At 44.7% G+C, this 20,491-nt stretch overlaps 1 protein-coding gene across 1 annotated transcript in view; it reads left to right on the top strand.

Moving 5' to 3' along the window:
- Window positions 1-1,048: 1,048 nt before the first annotated feature.
- The window catches only part of NSUN2 (NOP2/Sun RNA methyltransferase 2), a 39,428-nt gene continuing 19,985 nt past the window's right edge, over window positions 1,049-20,491 (top strand). Inside the window, exons 1-9 of the mRNA XM_083448649.1 lie at window positions 1,049-1,289; window positions 3,668-3,828; window positions 7,911-8,015; window positions 10,398-10,503; window positions 11,331-11,402; window positions 13,337-13,421; window positions 14,712-14,904; window positions 16,099-16,173; window positions 19,038-19,168. Coding sequence (XP_083304775.1) covers window positions 1,092-1,289; window positions 3,668-3,828; window positions 7,911-8,015; window positions 10,398-10,503; window positions 11,331-11,402; window positions 13,337-13,421; window positions 14,712-14,904; window positions 16,099-16,173; window positions 19,038-19,168 — 1,126 coding nt within the window. The 5' untranslated portion in view covers window positions 1,049-1,091. The remainder of the gene's footprint in view (window positions 1,290-3,667; window positions 3,829-7,910; window positions 8,016-10,397; window positions 10,504-11,330; window positions 11,403-13,336; window positions 13,422-14,711; window positions 14,905-16,098; window positions 16,174-19,037; window positions 19,169-20,491) is intronic.

The following is a 20,491-nucleotide window of genomic DNA, read 5'->3' as shown; positions in this document are numbered from 1 at the left end:
AGAAGAATTTATGGTTTTAAGAGGTAAATAAATTATAATACTGGAGTGGTTTGCATTCGAAAAATATGGATTTCAGGTGTCTCAGACATTGGGGGGGGGGATCTTATTTATATAGCTGCTGTTCTGGCTCATCCCAGGCCATTCCAGTTTTAGCAGCAACTTAACAAGGTTTGTAAGTAGGTGACATCAAGGGGGTCTTTCGTCCGGCCTTGCCACACCATTAAAGAGGAATGGGTTTTTCGTATTCTATAATTCATATTTATTTAGTTTGTTTAACTTTTTTAAAAAAAATTTTTGCCAGTGCTTCAGTTTTTCTTCCTGGAAACAGACCTCATTGGACCCCTCTGCCTGCTCTCTTTCTGTATCTGTGAGCTAGTCTTCTGCATCATTCTGTTTAGGATGAGAAAGACGACTGAAAGCCATATTTCAATTCCAGCTAGTTCTGGTTGGCCAGAGGTTTCTTGTGAGTTTTTAAATTTCCATTAATTAAATGCCCAGTGCACGCAATTGCAAACACTTTGCAACAGCTTTGAATGGAAATTTAAAAATGCTCAAGAAACCTCTGGGCTAGGCAGCAATGTTAAGGAATATGTAAAAATGGATTGCTAACAGGTGATAATTTAAAGCTATAATATATTAAGATAAAAGATTAAGATAAAATTAAAGAGGGAAAGGATTTGTTGAATTAACCAATTGAACTGGAATGCAAGAAAGGGAGGTGTGAGGAGGTCAGGGAAACAAGTAAATGAAAGATATGATATGGAAAGACTGATTTGTTTTAACTGTTTCTATTTTGTATTTTCTTCTTCTTTTTACTCTTTTTTATTTTTTCTAATTTTTGTAATATATTGGAAACTTTAATAAATATCTTTTAAAAAAAGAAAAGAAACCTCTGGGCTAGGAAAGAGCGTGCTATGAGATCTGTCGCCCTGTCCGTTGCTGATACGCGATGTACCGCTTGCAATATCGCAGGACCGACGCTCCGCTGCAGCCCAAGCGGCACTTTCGCTCGACTCTGACGCGCACGCGCAAGCCGAAAGCCGGCAAATGAACCCGGAAACTAAACGGGCGTCGTGCGAGTTTAAACTATTATGTCCTCTTTCTCCCCCCCTTCCCCTTTTCTGCGCATGCGCCTCACGTCTCACCAACTCAGCGTGGCGTCCGCGGCTGAGGGAGGCTCGTCGTCCGCTCCGCTTCGGGTGGAGGCCTTGCGTGGTGCGGGCGCGATGGGCCGCAGGCAGCGCCACAGGCGGCAGCCGCAGCCGAATACCCGAGAGAAGGGCCCCGGGGTGAGTCAGGGCCTGGGCCTGGCTTAGGCCTCGTTGCACACGTGTCTCGCCCTACACGTGTCTCTCTCCACGCGTGTCTCGCTCTCCGCGTGTCTCTCTCCACGCGTGTCTCGCTCTACACGTGTCTCTCTCCACGCGTGCCTCGCTCTACACGTGTCTGGTTGTGCCCGTGTCTCGCTCTACACGTTGCTCCTTGTACACGTGTCTCGTTGTACACGTGTCTCCTACGCATGCCTTTTGCCGGCGGGTGGGGGGGGTAGGGTTCCTGTGACAGAAAGCCTTCTTCCCAAACGGGATGGGCTTGGGGCTTATTGATTTATTGAATCAATTCATTTATTTGGCATAAGATCTCAGGACAGTTCACAGAATGAAATTGCAAGACAAAAACTTAGTAAAACAGCAAAACAATACCCCTCCATTCCCACAGATAACATTAAACAAACTAGAATATTAAACAGGCAAGACCTGGTTGAAGAGGAACGTTTTCTCCTGGTGCCTAAAAATATATAATGAAGATGCCAGGCGAACTTCCCTGGGTTGAGCATCCCACAAATGGGGAGCCACCACAAAGAAATCTCATTCTCAATTTTTATGTTGCCATCCTCCTCCAGACCTTACATGGAGGAGGCTCATGAAGAAGGAATGGTGTTGTTGTTTAGTCGTTCAGTCGTGTCCGACTCTTCGTGACCCCCTGGACCAGAGCACGCCAGGCACTCCTGTCTTCCACTGCCACCCGCAGTTTGGTCAGACTCATGTTTGTAAACAACTTACATAAAGTGTGAAGGAAGGGAGGAAACCAGCACATTAAAGAAGGCTAGGATAAAGTCTTTGCAACCCAGAGAATTCCTTCTGTGCTGTGGAACAGTTTGTTGTGCATATGCAAGACGGGTGTGCAAGAACTTTGCAAGAGGAAAAGCAGGTTGCGCCCAGAGAATCTGTACCATGTGAAGACACTTGCTTCAGGCAGCTAATTGTTGTTGTTGTTTAGTCGTTTAGTCATGTCTGACTCTTCGTGACCCCACAGACCAGAGCATGCCAGGCACTCCTGTCTTCCACTGCCTCCCACAGCTTGGTCAAACTCATGCTGGTAGCTTCGAGAACACTGTCCAACCATCTCGTCCTCTGTCGTCCCCTTCTCCTTGTGCCCTCCATCTTTCCCAAGATCAGGGTCTTTTCCAGGGAGTCTTCTCTTCCCATGAGGTGGCCAAAGTCTTGGAGCCTCAGCTTCAGGATCTGTCCTTCCAGTGAGCACTCAGGGCTGATTTCCTTAAGAATGGAGAGGTTTGATCTTCTTGCAGTCCATGGGACTCTCAAGAGTCTCCTCCAGCACCATAATTCAAAAGCGTCAATTCTTCAGCGATCAGCCTTCTTTATGGTCCAGCTCTCACTTCCATACATCACTACTGGGAAAACCATAGCTTTTACTATACGGACCTTTGTTGGCAAGGTGATGTCTCTACTTTTTAAAATGCTGTCTAGGTTTGTCATTGCTTTCCTCCCAAGAAGCGGCCGTCTCTTAATTTCGTGGCTGCTGTCACCATCTGCAGTGATCATGGAGCCCAAGAAAGTAAAATCTCTCACTGCCTCTATTTCTTCCCCTTCTATCTGCCAGGAGGTGATGGGACCAGTGGCCATGATCTTCGTTTTTTTGATGTTGAGCTTCAGACCATATTTTGCGCTCTCCTCTTTCACCCTCAATAAAAGGTTCTTTAATTCCTCCTCACTTTCTGCCATCAAGGTTGTGTCATCTGCATATCTGAGGTTGTTGATATTTCTTCCAGCAATCTTAATTCCGGCTAGGGATTCATCCAGCCCAGCCCTTCGCATGATGAATTCTGCATATAAGTTAAATAAGCAGGGAGACAAAATACAGCCTTGTCGTACTCCTTTCCCAATTTTGAACCGATCAGTTGTTCCATATCCAGTTCTAACTGTAGCTTCTTGTCCCACATAGAGATTTCTCAGGAGACAGATGAGGTGATCAGGCACTCCCATTTCTTTAAGAACTTGCCATAGTTTGTTGTGGTCGACACAGTCAAAGGCTTTTGCATAGTCAATGAAGCAGAAGTAATGGTACTTACTGGAAATGGAAGGAGATCACGCATGTCGGGTGGGTAAAGAAGGGCTGGCCTCCTTAATGTGCTAGATTTTTGTGTGCAGGGAGTTCTATTTTTATTACTATTATTGTTGTTATTTATTAAATTTGCATTCTACCCTTCATCCAAAGAACTTGGTCGTTCACAGTGCACAATAAAACCACAAAGCCCATTCGCATTCTCTGTTGGCGTATGTCCGCACCTGCAATTCTGAAGACACAGAATAAGGGATTTGCAGACTTTTTCCTCCTCTGATAACTTTTCACACCCACTCATTTTCAGTGCTGGCCTGAAAGCTGCTACCCGGAGATTGTGAAGGAGAATGAGCTTTTCGAGCTCTACTATGGCAAGCAGGGCATCGTGCCTCATGGGGAGTGGGAGAGCTTCATGGCGGCCCTGCGGGAGCCACTCCCTGCCACACTCCGCATCACAGGGTACAAGAGGTGAGCAAAATTTGGTTGCTGGTGCATAGAGAATGGGGTGGGTCAAAATTTTACATGTTTTCTAAAATTTGGTTAAAGGTAAAGGGACCATTAGGGGACACGGGTGGCGCTGTGGGTAAAAGCCTCAGCGCCTAGGGCTTGCCGATCGAAAGGTCGGTGGTTCGAATCCCCGCGGCGGGGTGTGCTCCCGTTGTTCGGTCCCAGCGCCTGCCAACCTAGCAGTTCGAAAGCACCCTTAAGTGCAAGTAGATGAATAGGGACTGCTTACTAGCGGGAAGGTAAACGGCGTTTCAGTGTGCGGCTCTGGCTCGCCAGAGCAGCGATGTCACACTGGCCACATGACCCGGAAGTGTCTCCGGACAGCGCTGGCCCCCGGCCTCTTGAGTGAGATGGGCGCACAACCCTAGAGTCTGTCAAGACTGGCCTGTACGGGCAGGGGTACCTTTACCTTTACCTTAAAGGGACCATTAGGTCCAGTCGTGGTTACGTGTGCATAAAATTTCTTTTCTATCCAATGATCTTAAAAGTGATAAAAGCAGCCTGCTCATAGTGTGGTCCCTGCAGCTATTATCCCCATACAGTGGTACCTCGGGTTAAGTACTTAATTCATTCCGGAGGTCCGTTCTTAACCTGAAACTGTTCTTAACCTGAAGCACCACTTTAGTTAATGGGGCCTCCTGCTGCTGCCGCGCCGCCGGAGCACTATTTCTGTTCTCATCCTGAAGCAAAGTTCTTAACCCGAGGTACTATTTCTGGGTTAGCGGAGTCTGTAAACTGAAGCGTATGTAACCTGAGGTACCACTGTATTCTAAAGTGGAGGGAAGAGTCAAGGTGGGAGAGTTCCTAACCTAGTGAGGAACTCATAGTGAGTTCATTGTCAAGATTTCAAACCAGGGACTTTCTGAATTACATACAGTGGTGCCCCGCAAGACGAATGCCTCGCAAGACGGAAAACCCGCTAGACGAAAGGGTTTTCCGTTTTGGAGGTGCTTCGCAAAACGAATTTGCTATGGGCTTGCTTCGCAAGACGAAAATGTCTTGCCATTCCTGGGGGTTTTTTTCCGTTCCCTACCCCCTTTATCTAAGGCACCAAGCTGCTAATAGCCTTTTAGCAGCTAATCCGCTAATCCCTTAAGCCTTTAATAGCCGCTAATAGCGCTAATCCGCTAATGGGCTTGCTTCGCAAGACGAAAAAACCGCTAGACGAAGAGACTCACGGAACAGATTCTTTTCGTCTTGCGAGGCACCACTGTAGTTCACACTGCAGTCTTAATCCTTCGTGAGGATGGCAGAGAGCAGCACTTGATGCAGCAGAACAGCTAGCGTTGCATTCACAGCCTTGACATTTATGCCATGAGGCTGGTGCAGTGAAGAGTCCCAGATTGGGCCTGCTGCAGTCATGTGACAGCAGAATGCCCCATCCCTGAGAGACCCAATTTCTGGGGTTTCCACTCGTGAGGATGCTGCTATCTGTATCTTCCACCTCCTGTTTTGGGTTTCACATCAGAGTGTCCCGTCCCCCCATGTGTCTTCTCCATCAGGGAAGTTCAGCAGAGTCTGTTCCATCCAGACCTCAGCGCAGTGGATTAGGAGCTGGGATTGCTCTGCTTGTCTCTTAGCCAGTACTCCTTTTATGTATTGGGGGGAGGGAGGGGGAATCTAGTTTCCCCTTTGAGAGGAAATGTGCTCCCTTCCAATAAGCATATACAGTGGTGCCCCGCAAGACGAATGCCTCGCAAGACGGAAAACCCGCTAGACGAAAGGGTTTTCCATTTTTCAATGCGCTTCGCAGGACAAATTTCTCTATGGGCTTGCTTCGCAAGACGAAAATGTCTTGCGATTCTTGCGATTTTTTTTCGCTCCCCGCTCCCCACCCCCTTTTTCTAAGGCGCTAAGCTACTAATAGCCTTTTAGCAGCTAATCCGCTAATCCCTTAAGCCTTAAATAGCCGCTAATAGCGCTAATCCGCTAATAGGGTTGCTTCGCAAGACGAAAAAACCACTAGACGAAGAGACTCGCGGAATGGATTAATTTCGTCTTGCGAGGCACCACTGTATATAAGTTTGAAAGCTTTAAAGTGGAGAATGCAACTGACATAAGTTTTCTTAATAAATAAGGAAGCCCTGTAGTAAGGGAGGACTGTATTCCTGGTTCCTTCACAATTGAAGCTTCTTATGAAATTAAACACAATTATTTTTTGCCCACTGACAAATTTCTACAACTGTGTGCAAAATCTTAAAAGTTGCGGTTGGTTGATGGAAATGGAACATAAGAGCCCTGCTGAATCAAACCAAAGCCTGTAGTGTATGCAGTTATTTTTTGTTGTTGTGTTATTGCAGGGATAAAGTCCACGTTGGACTACAAAGCTCTTGGCCATTATGCTGTGCTGGCTGGGAGCAAAGGGAGTTGGACCCCTACATCTCAAAAGCCATAGACTTTATATCCTTGCACTGTCGGTGCTTGCCAAAAGCAAATATTTTGCAGGTCTTTGTACTTCTTCAAAAATCTGCAGAACTTGTTTCACCAGGCAGTTTTCTGAAGTAATGCCAAACTACCTGTGTAACTTGTATTATCCAGGGTATGGGCAGGCTATGCTAAAAATGTGTGTTGCTTAATATGACAGGCTTGTTCATTAAAGAGCTCACACAAGCAGCCCAGAACAGAGGCTGAATTAATCCGGCCCAAGGCCTCTCTGGATAATCATATGCCACATCAGGGTTAAACATTAGAAATGAATATCAACTGAAAAGTGTGAATTCCACCTTTTTAACATACAATAAAATGAATAGTTAGGCAAAAGAAAACCAGCTCATTTTCCCCAATCATACCATTAAACAAATTAAATTTCCAGCCCCAATTGTAGAGCAATAAGCACAGCTTAATCTAACAACAGTTAAAAATGCACACCATTCAGTTCCACCCAAGCACACTTGTACGTGATCAACACAACTTGCATCAAACACAAAGATTCTGATTTAATAATAGATCCAAATTTAATATTCTGGCACACTCTCAATTCCTTTCTCCAAATACTACAAGTATTTCCTTAATTCAATTGTACATCCTTAGTCAACAACACTGACATGTCTATATCACGAGACCCAGGCAAACCTGGACAAATACTGACATGCAAGGAGCATGTACAACCTCTGATAAAAGATTCATGTCACTTTTCCTTTTATCTCACCTGAGGGGTGGGAAAGATCTAATAGCAGGTTCTCAGCTTGGCAGGGTTGTGGGGGGGGGGTTGTATAGAGCCCACTTTTTTAACAGACCTGACAGTAACACTTACCTATCCCCCCCTCCTTTATAAGAGTCAAACAGCTTATAAAATACTTTATAAAGTACTATTATTCATCTTGCTTCTTATAAACAGTGGCACAGAAGCCACTTCATGGAGAGGACAGTTACTATTTGGTTTTCTCTATTCTGGCTGTAAAAAAGACTCAATATGGCAATATGGAGAAAGCCTTGTGGTAGCGGTTGGTAAAGGTAAAGGTACCCCTGCCCGTACGGGACAGTCTTGCCAGACTCTAGGGTTGTGCGCTCATCTCACTCTATAGGCCGGGAGCCAGCGCTGTCCACAGACACTTCCGGGTCACGTGGCCAGTGTGACAAGCTGCATCTGGCGAGCCAGCGCAGCACACGGAATGCCGTTTACCTTCCCGCTGGTAAGCGGTCCCTATTTATCTACTTGCACCCGGAGGTGCTTTCGAACTGCTAGGTTGGCAGGCGCTGGGACCGAACGACGGGAGCGCACCCCGCCGCGGGGATTCGAACCGCTGACCATGCGATCGGCAAGTCCTAGGCGCTGAGGTTTAACCCACAGCGCCACCCGCGTCCCATGTAGCGGTTGGTACCTCGTAGTAAATTGGCATACTGATTAAATTTCGAACAGCCTCCAGAGTGCTTGGCCATGTAAAATGTACTTTTCAAGAAAATGAGTCCATTCCAAAAATCCTGTAACTATGGTAGTAGTTAGCATTAGGGTTTTTTTGAGATTTTTAAAAGTAGTTACAGTGAAATAAAAGGTTGTACTGTTTTCTTACTCTACGGTTCTAATGTTGTTTTTCATTTTGTAGCCACGCTAAAGAAATTCTCCATTGTTTGAAGAATAAATATTTCAAGGAATTAGAAAACCAGGTGGTAGACGGTCAGAAAATTGAAATGCCTCAGCCATTAAGCTGGTAAGACTACCTGTAGGATGGCCATCAACATATTTAGCATGTTCCTGCCTTTGCTGTGTGTAATGGTTCTAGGGGTTGCTCGTGCGTAAGTTGCCGTTACTCCTGGCTAGGTTGCCTGGTTGAACCCTTTCTGTCTGGACAGCCTCAAGTTCCGTGGCTGCCTCAGTCGCTGGCAGAATCCGTCAGTGGGCGTTTCTTAAACCTCTTCCAGCATAGAAGCTGTTTGACGCCCAGTCTCCTCCTACTTTGCCTGCGCGGAAGTCTTCTGCGCAAAGTGGGTGTGGGCAGCGGAGTACTCGTGCCCTCTCCGCTGGTCTCCGGCGAAGAGTCCTGGAGCCACCTCTCCGATTCCCCCATCTGCCCCCCTTCTCCACTGGTGTTACGCTGATTTCCTTCCCCCGCTGATGGGCTACCTCTCTCCCTACTTGGACCCTCTCCGCCATCCCTCTGGAGCCTCCTCTCCGCCTCCAGCTCCGATGGCAGTTCCCTGACACTGTGTAATTGTCTACACTGACTTTGAAGGTATTATTAGCCATCCCCCCCTTCTATGTGGTATTCTCAACTTGTTAGTTGCAGTGTGATCTTTTTAAAGATTATTCTAAATAAATACAGTTTGGACCCATAAACACATGCATGAAATACCATTGAGAAGTGGCTGCAGGGGGAAGGGAATGGGTGAAAATAGCCTCTCCGCTTCTAACAGTGTGAATGTCTGGTGGATTGGAGTCTGTTCTATGTACAAGAGGGCCCTTCATTTACAGATGGGCTTCTCAGGATCCAAGTTGGGATGGTGGAGGATTTTGGTTCGCTCCACAGTTAGCAGCAAACCTCCCTGGCCAACATCCGATGGATCGTGCTTGGCTCTTAATGTAGGCAGGCAGATCAGATTGCTTGTCTATGAACCTTTCGAAGAATGATTTGCTCCAGCTCATGTTTTTCTTTTTGCAGTGTGGTCTAAGAAAGCACAGGACATTTTTCTAGAAAGCACAGTGCTTTCCATATTTATCAAACTTGACTAAAAAGCTCCTGGAAGTAACGGTATAGTAACGGGCCACCTTATAACTGCTTTATAACTTTTTGAAACCTTTAAAAGGTGTGGAGGTGTTTTTAGTACTTTGCCTAAGAAAATCCAAGCAGACATTTGACAGAATTTGTCCACTAGTCTGCTTGTGGACGCAAATTGGAACAAGACTGTTCTGTCCATCCCTAGTTCTAAGTCTGTACCTTTAAATAGCTGGGTAAGTGCAAATGCTTTGAAAGAGTGTGTGGACCATAAATATTGCTTCTAGGACTAAAATATACATACTAAAATAATAAAGTAGCTAAAACACATATATCAGGGCTTGAGAGTATCCTACTTTTGTTCTCTTTAAAGCCCATTGCTGACATCCATGTGTTTTTGTGTGTAGCATGCTTATTTTACCTCATTGAGTAACCTTATTACGTCTAGTATTATCCAGCTTCTACATGCTTCATACACAAGTTAAATTTGTGCGTATATGGTTAAAAATGCAATTGCATAAACCTGTTAGACAGGTTTATATGCATTCTTTTATAATAAGTTAGTGTAATCATACTTAAAAAGGTAAAGGTAAAGGTACCCCTGCCTGTACGGGCCAGTCTTGACAGACTCTAGGGTTGTGCGCCCATCTCACTCAAAGAGGCCGGGGGCCAGCGCTGTCCGGAGACACTTCGGGTCACGTGGCCAGCGTGACATTGCTGCTCTGGCGAGCCAGAGCCACACACGGAAACGCCGTTTACCTTCCCGCTAGTAAGCAGTCCCTATTTATCTACTTGCACCCAGGGGTGCTTTCGAACTGCTAGGTTGGCAGGCGCTGGGACCGAACAGCGGGAGCGCACCCCGCCGCGGGGATTCGAACCGCCGACCTTTCGATCGGCAAGCCCTAGGCACTGAGGCTTTAACCCACAGCGCCACCCGCGTCCCAATCATACTTAGTATGGACTAAATTTCTCAATCCATTCAGATGTTGTAGGAGATACTCCCCCCCCCCATTTTTTAGCTATTCTAATCTTAGCAGCAGTTAGTAGGTTGAACAGTATTTCTTGATCATCTTCAAAAATTACATATTTTAGATAACCAAGCAGAAATATTTTAGGTTCCAAAGGTATATGATATCCTAACATATCAGAGATAATGGTCTGAACAGATTTCCAGAATGGGTATTTTTGTAGTGTTTTGGAATAGGTCCCGTGATAATGTCCACGTTGTCAACCTGCTGCAATGCTGCTTATTTATGTTCTATATTTAGTTTATTTTGTTTATAAAAAAACGTTTATATATATATAAATGGAATGGCATGCTCCATTATTTCATTTTCAAATATGGTGGTGATAGTTCTTATAAAAACTATATTTCATTAGGTATCCAGAAGAGTTGGCATGGCATACAAACCTAAGCAGAAAGGTCCTGCGAAAATCCCCACAACTAGAAAAATTCCATCATTTTCTTGTTAGTGAAACAGAATGTGTAAGTACGTTCCTAAATTGCTGTTGTTTTAATTCATTTTGTGTCTTTAATTCATTTACTGTGTCACAGTGAATAGTACAGTGGTGCCTCGCAAGAGGAAATTAATTCGTTCCGCGAGTTTTTTCGTTGTGTGAGTTTTTTTGTCTTGCGAAGCACCACTGCATTTAAACACTAACAATGGCGGGGAGAAGCAGGGCAGCTGCCGCAGCCAGTACCTTGGACTCACCCGCGCCTGGTGGCCACCGCGCGACGCGGCTGCTGGAGGGCGGCGGGGCTCAGGAGCACGACTCCGGCTGCAGCGTTGGCTGCTGGCGGCAACGGCTCCTGAGGGGAGCGCGCGAGGGTGGTGGGCAGCGGTGCGAGGCAGCCGGAAGGTCGGCCGTCAGCCGGAAGGTGGGAGGGAGCCGGAGGAGTCGTCAGCCGGAAGGTGGGAGGGAGCCGGAGGAGTGGGGAAGCGAGCGTGCGTGCGTGCAGTGACCGTCGCCATGACACGAGAGGCAGGGCTGTTTCGTCTAGCGAAGCAAGCCCTTAGGAAAATCCGTCTTGCGAAGCACCTCAGAAAACGAAAAACCCTTTCGTCTAGCGAGTTTTTCGTCTTCCGAGGCATTTGTCTTGCGGGGTACCACTGTAACTGGCACATGAACGTGACTTCTGACAATGTGTTAATGAAATTCTCCCATTAAGGGTTTGTTAGGAACAAAATCAGATAAGCTTAAAACAAAAAAAACTTACATTAGGGTTTCATGTATACATTTTCTGCATCTAAAATATTCAAAACATGAAATTGGAGTTGCCACTGATGACAAAATTTTATTTTATTTTTCTAGGGGAACATTAGTCGCCAAGAAGCTGTCAGTATGATTCCTCCCCTGCTCCTTGATGTCCAGTCTCATCATAAGGTAGGCCTTGCATTGCTAGTGGATCTTGAAGTCTTGTTAAAAGTAGCCTGACACAGTACATCTAATATGCTCTTTCTTTGTATTATAAATTTATATTACAAATTCACCCTGGGTAGTGGCTTTCTTGAAACCTGGCTTCAGGGTATCAATAAGACACATTTCTGTTTCTTAAAAGGGGCAGCGGCCAGTTGCACCAGTGGCTTAATTGTTTTATCCTTTTATTGCTTCATTCTTTTTCAATTGCATACATTCAGAATGAAAAGGATTATGAAGTTAGCTGTAAAGGTACCGTACTTTTTGCTCTATAAGACTCACTTTTTCCCTCCTAAAAAGTAAGGGGAGATGTGTGTGCGTCTTATGGAGTGAATGCAGGCTGCGCAGCTATCAGAGAAGCCAGAACAGCAAGAGGGATTGTTGCTTTCACTGCGCAGCAATCTCTCTTGCTGTTCTGGCTTCTGAGATTCAGAATATTTTTTTTCTTGTTTTCCTCCTCCAAAAACTAGGTGCGTCTTATGGTCTGGTGCGTCTTATAGAGCGAAAAGCACATACTTGAGTTAATGCATTCCTTATTGATGTACTTCAATTCAGTTGCTATGGACTGGTCTTAATTAGATCTCCCAGTTTTAACTGGAATGTTTGTAGTATTGTGAAGGGCTTAGTATCGTCTTTCTGAAATGAAGAATTCTGTAGCCCTTGCCCCATATGACTGAAGTAATTACCGTATTTTTCGCTCTATAAGACGCACCAGACCACAATCACTTCCGGGTTTGCGGTGTCCGGGAGCCAAAAGGTTTGAGATCCAGGTAGTTCCACCTGGCAGTTCACTGAGGGCTTGGTGGTGCCCATGTTTGACGTAAAATGAGTTCACGTTTCCTGTAATGGGTGAAAAACTTACACCACTGGGCAACCAAGTGTCAGGGGCTGGACTGAGGAGGAATGGTGCCCCCCACTTCTCCTTAACCTTCCTGAGAACAGGAGGACAGTATAGATTTAGAACAGTGGTTGGCAGAAGGACATAGTTCAGAGGCTGCAGAGGGGGAAAGATGCGAAATATTGGGAGAGGAACAGCAGGAAGAAGAAGACGCACCAGGGGAGAGACAGCTGACAAGTGTTTTTGGAGAGCATTCCTGACCCCAGGACTAGGCGGGCATTGAGGGCAGAAAGCTCAGATCAGCTGGCACAGGGATAACGTAGGATAAGGGAGATGGAGGGGGCTGGGTTTTACTGGGAGCAATGCCATTTTCTAGAGAGAGACCTTTGTCTCGCTGTGATTATTGAATAAGCCACAATATTTTTCGCTCTATAAGACACACCAGACCACAAGACGCACCTAGTTTTTGGAGGAGGAAAACAAGAAAAAAAATATTCTGAATCTCAGAAGCCAGAACAACAAGAGGGATCGTTGCGCAGTGAAAGCAGCAATCTCTCTTACTGTTCTGGCTTCTGGGATAGCTGCGCAGCCTGCATTCACTCCATAAGACACACACACATTTCCCCTTACTTTTTTGGGGGGGGGAGTGAGTCTTATTGAGCAAAAAATACGGTACTTCTAAGCAGATAATACAGCTGTGATAGTTACTTTTCTGGGTGCTGTATGTATACACAAAATCACGTACATTGGGGAACACTATCTAAAAAGCCAAACTCCAAGCCTCCTTTCTCAAACTCCAACTATCCACAGACTTCAAAGGTCAATCCAAAGGCTTCTGGGATTGCAGTTGCAAAGGCTCCTGGGATTGCTAGCCGTTTCAACACTCTTTTTGTGCCATCTTTGCAGTTTAAATTGATTTATTTAACCATTTCCCAGTGCTTTGCATATATGCGGTTCCACACGAGTTGAACGTGTGTAAGTGGGGAGATACCTATATGTAATATAATTTTTTGTACGTATGTTAATGAGATCTTTTATTCGTGTATTGTTTTGGTCTTTGTAGATTCTAGATCTGTGTGCTGCGCCAGGGTCCAAAACTGCCCAGCTTATTGAAATGTTGCACGCAGACATGAATGTTCCTTTTCCAGGTAAGTGAGATGGAGTGGTATATAGAGATCCCTGCCCCATTTTTTGTTGAGAAACAAAATTCATTTACAGTCAAGGCTGTAACTGCTGTTAGCAGTTGGATCTTACCTGTGGATTCCACCATTTCACCTTCCTCAGTGGAAACACCCCTTTGTCACACATTTTGTTAGTATTGAGGTATATGTATTTGTGTATTACAGTGGTGCCTCGCAAGACGAAAAGAATCCGTTCCGTGAGTCTCTTCGTCTAGCGGTTTTTTCGTCTTGCAAAGCAAGCCCATTAGCGGATTAGCGCTATTAGCGGTTTAGCGGCTATTAGCGGCTATTAAAGGCTTCAGGGATTAGCGGATTAGCTGCTAAAAGGCTATTAGCAGCTTAGTGCCTTAGAAAAAGGGGGTGGGGAGCGAAAAAAATTGCAAGAATCGCAAGACATTTTCGTCTTGCGAAGCAAGCCCATAGGGAAATTCGTCCTGCGAAGCACCTCCAAAGCGGAAAACCCTTTCGTCTAGCGGGTTTTCCGTCTTGCGAGGTATTCGTCTTGCGGGACACCACTGTATTTCTCTTACTTGGCCACCCTGGAACCTTTAAGCCATCACCCAAGAAGCACCTTTTCCCTGTTGGGGTTCTTTGCCTGGATCAAAAATGGACTTCCTCTTCTTTTGTTTTTGCTAGCTGCGTTTCATCATTTTGTGTTGGCCTCTTCCTGTGCCTCTGCTTTCCCAGATCCATCCTGTTTTTGTCATCTATCAGTCTTCATCTTCTCTTCCTGTACTTTTAGTGCCACTGGTGTGTCAGACACCTTATGTGTTGACATAACTAATTTCCCTTTCTTTTCTCTCACCTCTCTCACTACAGAATTCCTTTCTCCTTGCCCTGACTTCATCAGAGTTATTTTTTGTGGGCCAAGCTACTTAGTGGTTTCATAACTGATAATTTCTTCGAATGCTTTTCTTGTTTTATTAAAACCAGTTAAAAACAAATTTATAACAGGCTTCTCTTTTTATATAACTTAAAATAATTCTCAAAACGTAACTTAACTAACACATCATGTGTTTATTAGATCAGACAAATGTCCTACAAAATGTTAGCATCAATTGACACCCCCTCCCTTGTACTTTATGTTTATATTGATGATTATTCTAAAAAAAAAATTCTCATGAATTATGCTTTTGCTTATAACATTTTCTTAATCTTTTGAGCACCTGTTCTAATGAACTGCAGAAAAATTCATTTGCTTGCCCCCCTCCAAAATTCCACCTTTAACCTAAAGAGTTCATTTTTTTTTTCCTTTAGAGGGATTTGTAATTGCAAATGATGTTGACAACAAGCGCTGCTATTTACTGGTTCATCAAGCAAAGAGGTTAAACAGCCCTTGCATCATGGTTGTAAATCATGATGCTTCCAGCATCCCTAATTTACAGATCACCACTAATGGAAAGAAGGAGATCCTCTTTTACGATAGGATATTATGTGATGTCCCTTGCAGGTATGCTATATTTATTTTTAATGTTGCTAGTGTTGTCGTGCTGATGACTTTTTAATACTAGTGTGCCCTTTACATCACATCAAGATAAGCAGGGTGTGATGTTTTGTGAAGGGAGATAGGATTTGTATCTGAGAGGCCGGAGTTCAAATCTCTTGCACCGTAAAGCTCTGTGGGTAACCTTGGGCAAATTATTACAGTGGTACCTCGGGTTATATACGCTTCAGGTTACAGACTCTGCTAACCCAGAAATAGTGCTTCAGGTTAAGAATGGTGCAAAGGCTGCAGCCGGTACAGGGTATGGTGACTAGGTTTCTTTGGGGGCAAACTGCTAACAGCATATAACACCCTGATTGCGGGGTTTGTACTGACAGCCAATCTGCTACCAGGCCAAGTTCAAGGTGTCCGTACTAATATATCCATCCCTATACAGCTCAATATCAGACTGCCTGAACCCTTCTATACCCAATAGGCAGCTGCCATCTGTGGGGCAGTTTCTCCAGCCAGTTCCAAAGCTCTCAGAAGCCTCCTCTATAGTAGCTCAGAGCAGAGCTTTTAGTGTGCCTCTATTTTGTGGAATAGTATTCCGGTCAAAATACCATCAGTACCTGCTATCTGGACTTTCCAGAAACAACTGAAGACATTTGCTCCAATAAACTTTCCTAGGTAGATCATAGAATCATACAGTTGGAAGAGACCACAAGGGCCATCGAGTCCAACCCCCTGCCAAGCAGGAAACACCATCAGAGCACTCCTGACATATGGTTGTCAAGCCTCTGCTTAAAGACCTCCAAAGAAGGAGACTCCACCACACTCCTTGGCAGCAAATTCCACTGTTGAACAGCTCTTACTGTCAGGAAGTTCTTCCTAATGTTTAGGTGGAATCTTCTTTCTTGTAGTTTGGATCCATTGCTCCGTGTCCGCTTCTCTGGAGCAGATAAATGTTCTTTACCACGACCACCCACTTGTTATTGTTTTAGTTTAGTTTTGGTTTAGTTTTAGTTAGTTGCTTTTCTATTTTTCACTGTTTATAATTATGCGTAAATTGCCTTGGGACAGTGTTTTAGAAAGCGATTAATAAATAATAATAGTCAATGATGCAATTATTTCTGATTTTCAAAACACACGAGGTGTGTTACTGACTCCGAATGTAGCTTACGGGTTTCATTGGAATTCATGTGCGAATGTCTCTTGCAGTGGAGATGGTACCATGAGGAAAAACATTGATGTATGGAAAAAGTGGACTACTCAAAACAGCTTGCATCTACATGGGTAAGAAACCATTTTATTTCTAATATCACATCCTTTTTGAACTTCAGTGGAATAAAAATAAGATTACAAGTAATAACTTTGCATTTCCCCAAAATATATTAATTTCCTTGTATTTTAATCTCCCCACGCTCCAAGGTATTTGAAGATAGCTTACTGTAAAGATAAAAATTGGTTCACACACATTGCAAGCATATAGGTTTTATGCCAAGTGGGGCACAGGAGCAAACTCTTTGCTTGAAATGCCTAGATGTCAGGGCTCTTACTTAGTAAACGTTTTATCATGATGATGTAATAACTATGGTGTGCAAAACAGAGGCCAGTGACTAAATAATTCAGAATAACTTGGTGTGAATGAGTAAGATAAATGTATAAACCCAGAGGTAGTATTCAACTAAGTTTTCCTCAGGGTAGACCTAACTTAGTCATGCCTGTCAATTTCAGTGGGTCTACTCTGGGTAAGGAACGCGGATAGCACTTTGGGTTAAATCACAGAGCCTAGGACTTGCCGATCAGAAGGTCGGCAGTTCGAATCCCCACGACGGGGTGAGCTCCCGTTGCTTGGTCCCTGCTCCTGCCAACCTAGCAGTTCGAAAGCATGTTAAAGTTCAAGTAGATAAATAGGTACCGCTCCGGCGGGAAGGTAAACGGCATTTCCGTGTGCTGCTCTGGTTCGCCAGAAGAGGCTTAGTCATGCTGGCCACATGACCCAGAAGCTGTACGCCGGCTCCCTCGGCCAGTAAAGCGAGATGAGCGCCGCAACCCCAGAGTCGGCTACGACTGGACCTAATGGTCAGGGGTCCCTTTACCTTTACTCTGGGTAAAAATTGGTTGAATACCACTAAAATATATAAAAGCAAGTTGTTTTTCCTTCAACCTTGTTTTCAAAAATTTGATATTTGACAACTGATTTTTTAAAATGTTGCAAAACGGAGAAAAGAATAACAGATGTGAGAACAATATAAGCTCTCATTAACAAATACTGCGAAATTGATAATACTTTAGATGCTTTAATCTGGACACATTCCAGATTCATAGTCTTACATTCCCTCATTTATATTCTCTCTGCTGCTTTTCCAACCAAACCCTTGACAGTAAGAAGGCAGCTTTGGCCAACCAGGCATTAATTCTTCCAGGGCTGATCATACATTTTAGAATATAGCATACTGACTTACGTATGTCCATACCAGTTATAAAAAAGGATTGTAGAGAGTAATGGTCTTGCAGTCTGCTCCTTTGTTGTTTATCTCGGTTTGCACCTTTGCATGGCATTTCAGATTATAGTTCAGTGTTTTCAGTACATTTCCAAGAATAGCTTGTAGGTAAGGGTCAGCACTTACCTATTGACTAATCAGATATTCCAAGAATGCCAGCGTGTTGACGTTTGAGGATGATTGACCATGTTCCCATTTGCAGGGAAAAACAACATGTTTTGTGGCATCTTAATGGCTAAACAAATGCAGAGTAAATCATAATTATAGGTATACTGTCATGCTATGGTCAAGGAGACTCAGGCTCACATCCTCACTCAGCAACAAAACACATTAGCTGAAAGGTCAGTTAGTTGTAAAGGTAAAGGTAAAGGTGCCCCTGCCCGTACGGGCCAATTTTGACAGACTCTAGGGTTGTGCGCCCATCTCACTCAAAGAGGCCAAGGGCCAGCGCTGTCCGAGGACACTTCCGGGTCACGTGGCCAGCGTGACATCGCTGCTCTGGCGAGCCAGAACCGCACACGGAAACGCCGTTTACCTTCCCGCTAGTAAGCGGTCCCTATTTATCTACTTGCACCCAGGGGTGCTTTCGAACTGCTAGGTTGGCAGGCGCTGGGACCGAACAGCGGGAGCGCACCCCGCCGCGGGGATTCGAACCGCCGACCTTTCGATCGGCAAGCCCTAGGCACCGAGGCTTTAACCCACAGCGCCACCCGCGTCCCTCAGTTAGTTGAAGGGAACAGTAAAAAAGGTTATAAAGCTAAATAATTAACGGTTTTAAAAACTGTGCCATTGTTTCACAATAAGAGCTGTAATTATGATTTTCTTTTTAGGATACAGATCAGACATGTAGATAGTTACTTTTCTTTTCACAGTGTTAATGTTTTTAAAAACACTTTACCATTAGTTAACTGGCTATTTGGATAAACCGTTTTTGACTTGTCAAATATCCAACACCAGCACCAGTTCAGGTTGCAGCCTTAATTTTTCTACACAAAGTGTATGACATCCTTTGGTTGCATCTTAGTTGAGTCCTTATTCCATACACTCAAAAGACTTAATAAATGGTGTATTCTACATACGTATAAATGGCTTTGTATATGATACAGCAGTTGATTGACTTGTTGAATGGGTGGGAACAATTGAGCTCTTTCAGTGTGACAAAACATGTTGAAAGCAATGTTTGGATTATTTAGCTGTCAAAGTCAACTTGAAATCTCAGGACCAACTGTCTGTTAGGATATTTCCATTCCACCTTAAAAGGAAGCAGGATGTTTGTGTCACAGCCTGCGTATTTCCTGTTCACAGGATGTTTCTGTTATGTCTTTGCTTTCGTTTCTCTCTCTGTGTCTGAGACACTAAAGCAGGCAGTCATGTTTTCTTTGTTCTGATCAACGCTGAATAAACTTGTAAATAATGCTCTCCTGAGTGCATCTTTCGCTGTGCATTATCTGCTGATAGAGCGTGCATCAGCTCTGGAATGTGGCAAGCTATTTCTGGAGCTCGTGTCGCTAATTGCTGATACTGCGTGTCTACGGGAGATCGATGGACGTCCGGAGACGCCGTGGAGTCATGATGGACTTTGTCTCCCTGGCAGTATCCCAACACTGTCTTGGGAAAGGGTGATGAGATGCTAACCCGTTCGTCAATTTGCAGATTGCAGTTAAGGATTGCAACCCGTGGAGTTGAGCAGCTGGCAGAAGGAGGTAGGATGGTGTACTCTACCTGCTCGTTGAATCCTGTTGAAAATGAAGCTGTCATTGCCTCTCTCCTGGAAAAAAGTGAAGGTGTGTGTATCTCTTGGTTGTATAGTGAGAACAGACAATAATAGTGGAATCAAGTGTTAAACTATACTCAGTTGGTATAAACTGTACTCAGTTTGGGTTGAAGGAGGCATCTGGTAGTCCGCAGTTGACTACCCCCACTACCCAAGAAGGCAGGGAGTATGTGCCCAGTGTCACAGAATCATAGAATTGTAGAGTTGGAAGAGACCCTGAGGATTATCTAGTCCAACCCCCTGCAATGCAGGAATCTCAACTAAAGCATCCCTGACAGATGACCACCCATCTGCTAAAAAACTTCCAGGGAAGGAGAGTCCACCATTTTCCCAGGGAGTCTGTGCCGCTGTTGAAACAGCTCTTATCATCTGAAAGTTTTTCCTCCTGTTTAGTTGGAATCTCCTTTCTTGTTACTGGTTCAGGTCCTAACCTCTGAAGCTGGAGAAGAAGAACTTGCTCCACGTGACAGTCCTTTAGATATTTGAAGATAGCTGTCATAGCTCCTCTCAGTCTGCTGTTTTCCAGGCTGAACATACCCAACTCCCTCAACCATTCCTCATAAGGCCAGGTTTCCAGACCCTTGATCATCTGCACACCTTCCAGCTTGTCCATATCCTCCTTAAATTGTGGCGCCCAGAACTGGACACAGTACTCCAGGTGTGGTTTGGCCAAGGCAGAATGGACTGGTACTATTACTTCCCTTGATCAGGATCCTGTACTTCATGAAGTCAAGTCTAATGAAGTGTTCAGTTTGAATGCAAACCTGCAGTTCTCACATGCAACTCTGGCATCCCTTTTAAGGTCCTTCTGCTTGTGAACCTGAATGCATCCCAGAATTTGGCACCCTAAGTTTGGTCCTTCCCACTCTAGTCCTTTTTACACAGTGTCCTCTTTCCTACTCACGCCTGCCTCTTTCTTGCTGGATGCTTCACCCCCTGACAGTCCTGAATTGCTCCAGGACACCCGACTCAGGGCATTCTGGGGGTTGATCACATCTGGGTTCCTCTGAGTCAGCTTGGCTCGGGCCTCAGCCAAATCTGGTGCACAGGTCTAGTGACTGTATTTGTGCTGTACATTCAGCAAATGCATTCTACAATTTGGTATACAGTGGTGCCTCGCAAGACGAAATTAATTCGTTCTGCGAGTTTTCTCGTCTTGTGAATTTTTCGTCTTGCGAAGCACGGTTTCCCATAGGAAATGCATTGACGGTTTCCCATAGCTATGCATTGACGGTTTTAAGAAAAAGGCGCAAGACGTTTTCATCTTGCGAAGCAAGCCCATAGGGAAATTCGTCTTGCGAAGCAACTCAAAAAACAAAAAACTCTTTCGTCT

The sequence above is a fragment of the Podarcis tiliguerta genome, assembly GCF_965153285.1.
Source record: "Podarcis tiliguerta genome assembly, chromosome: 7".
In the NCBI taxonomy this organism is placed as follows: Eukaryota; Metazoa; Chordata; class Lepidosauria; order Squamata; family Lacertidae; genus Podarcis; species Podarcis tiliguerta.
Note: the sequence above shows the minus strand (reverse complement) of the source record. Positions and strands in the feature narration are given on the sequence as shown.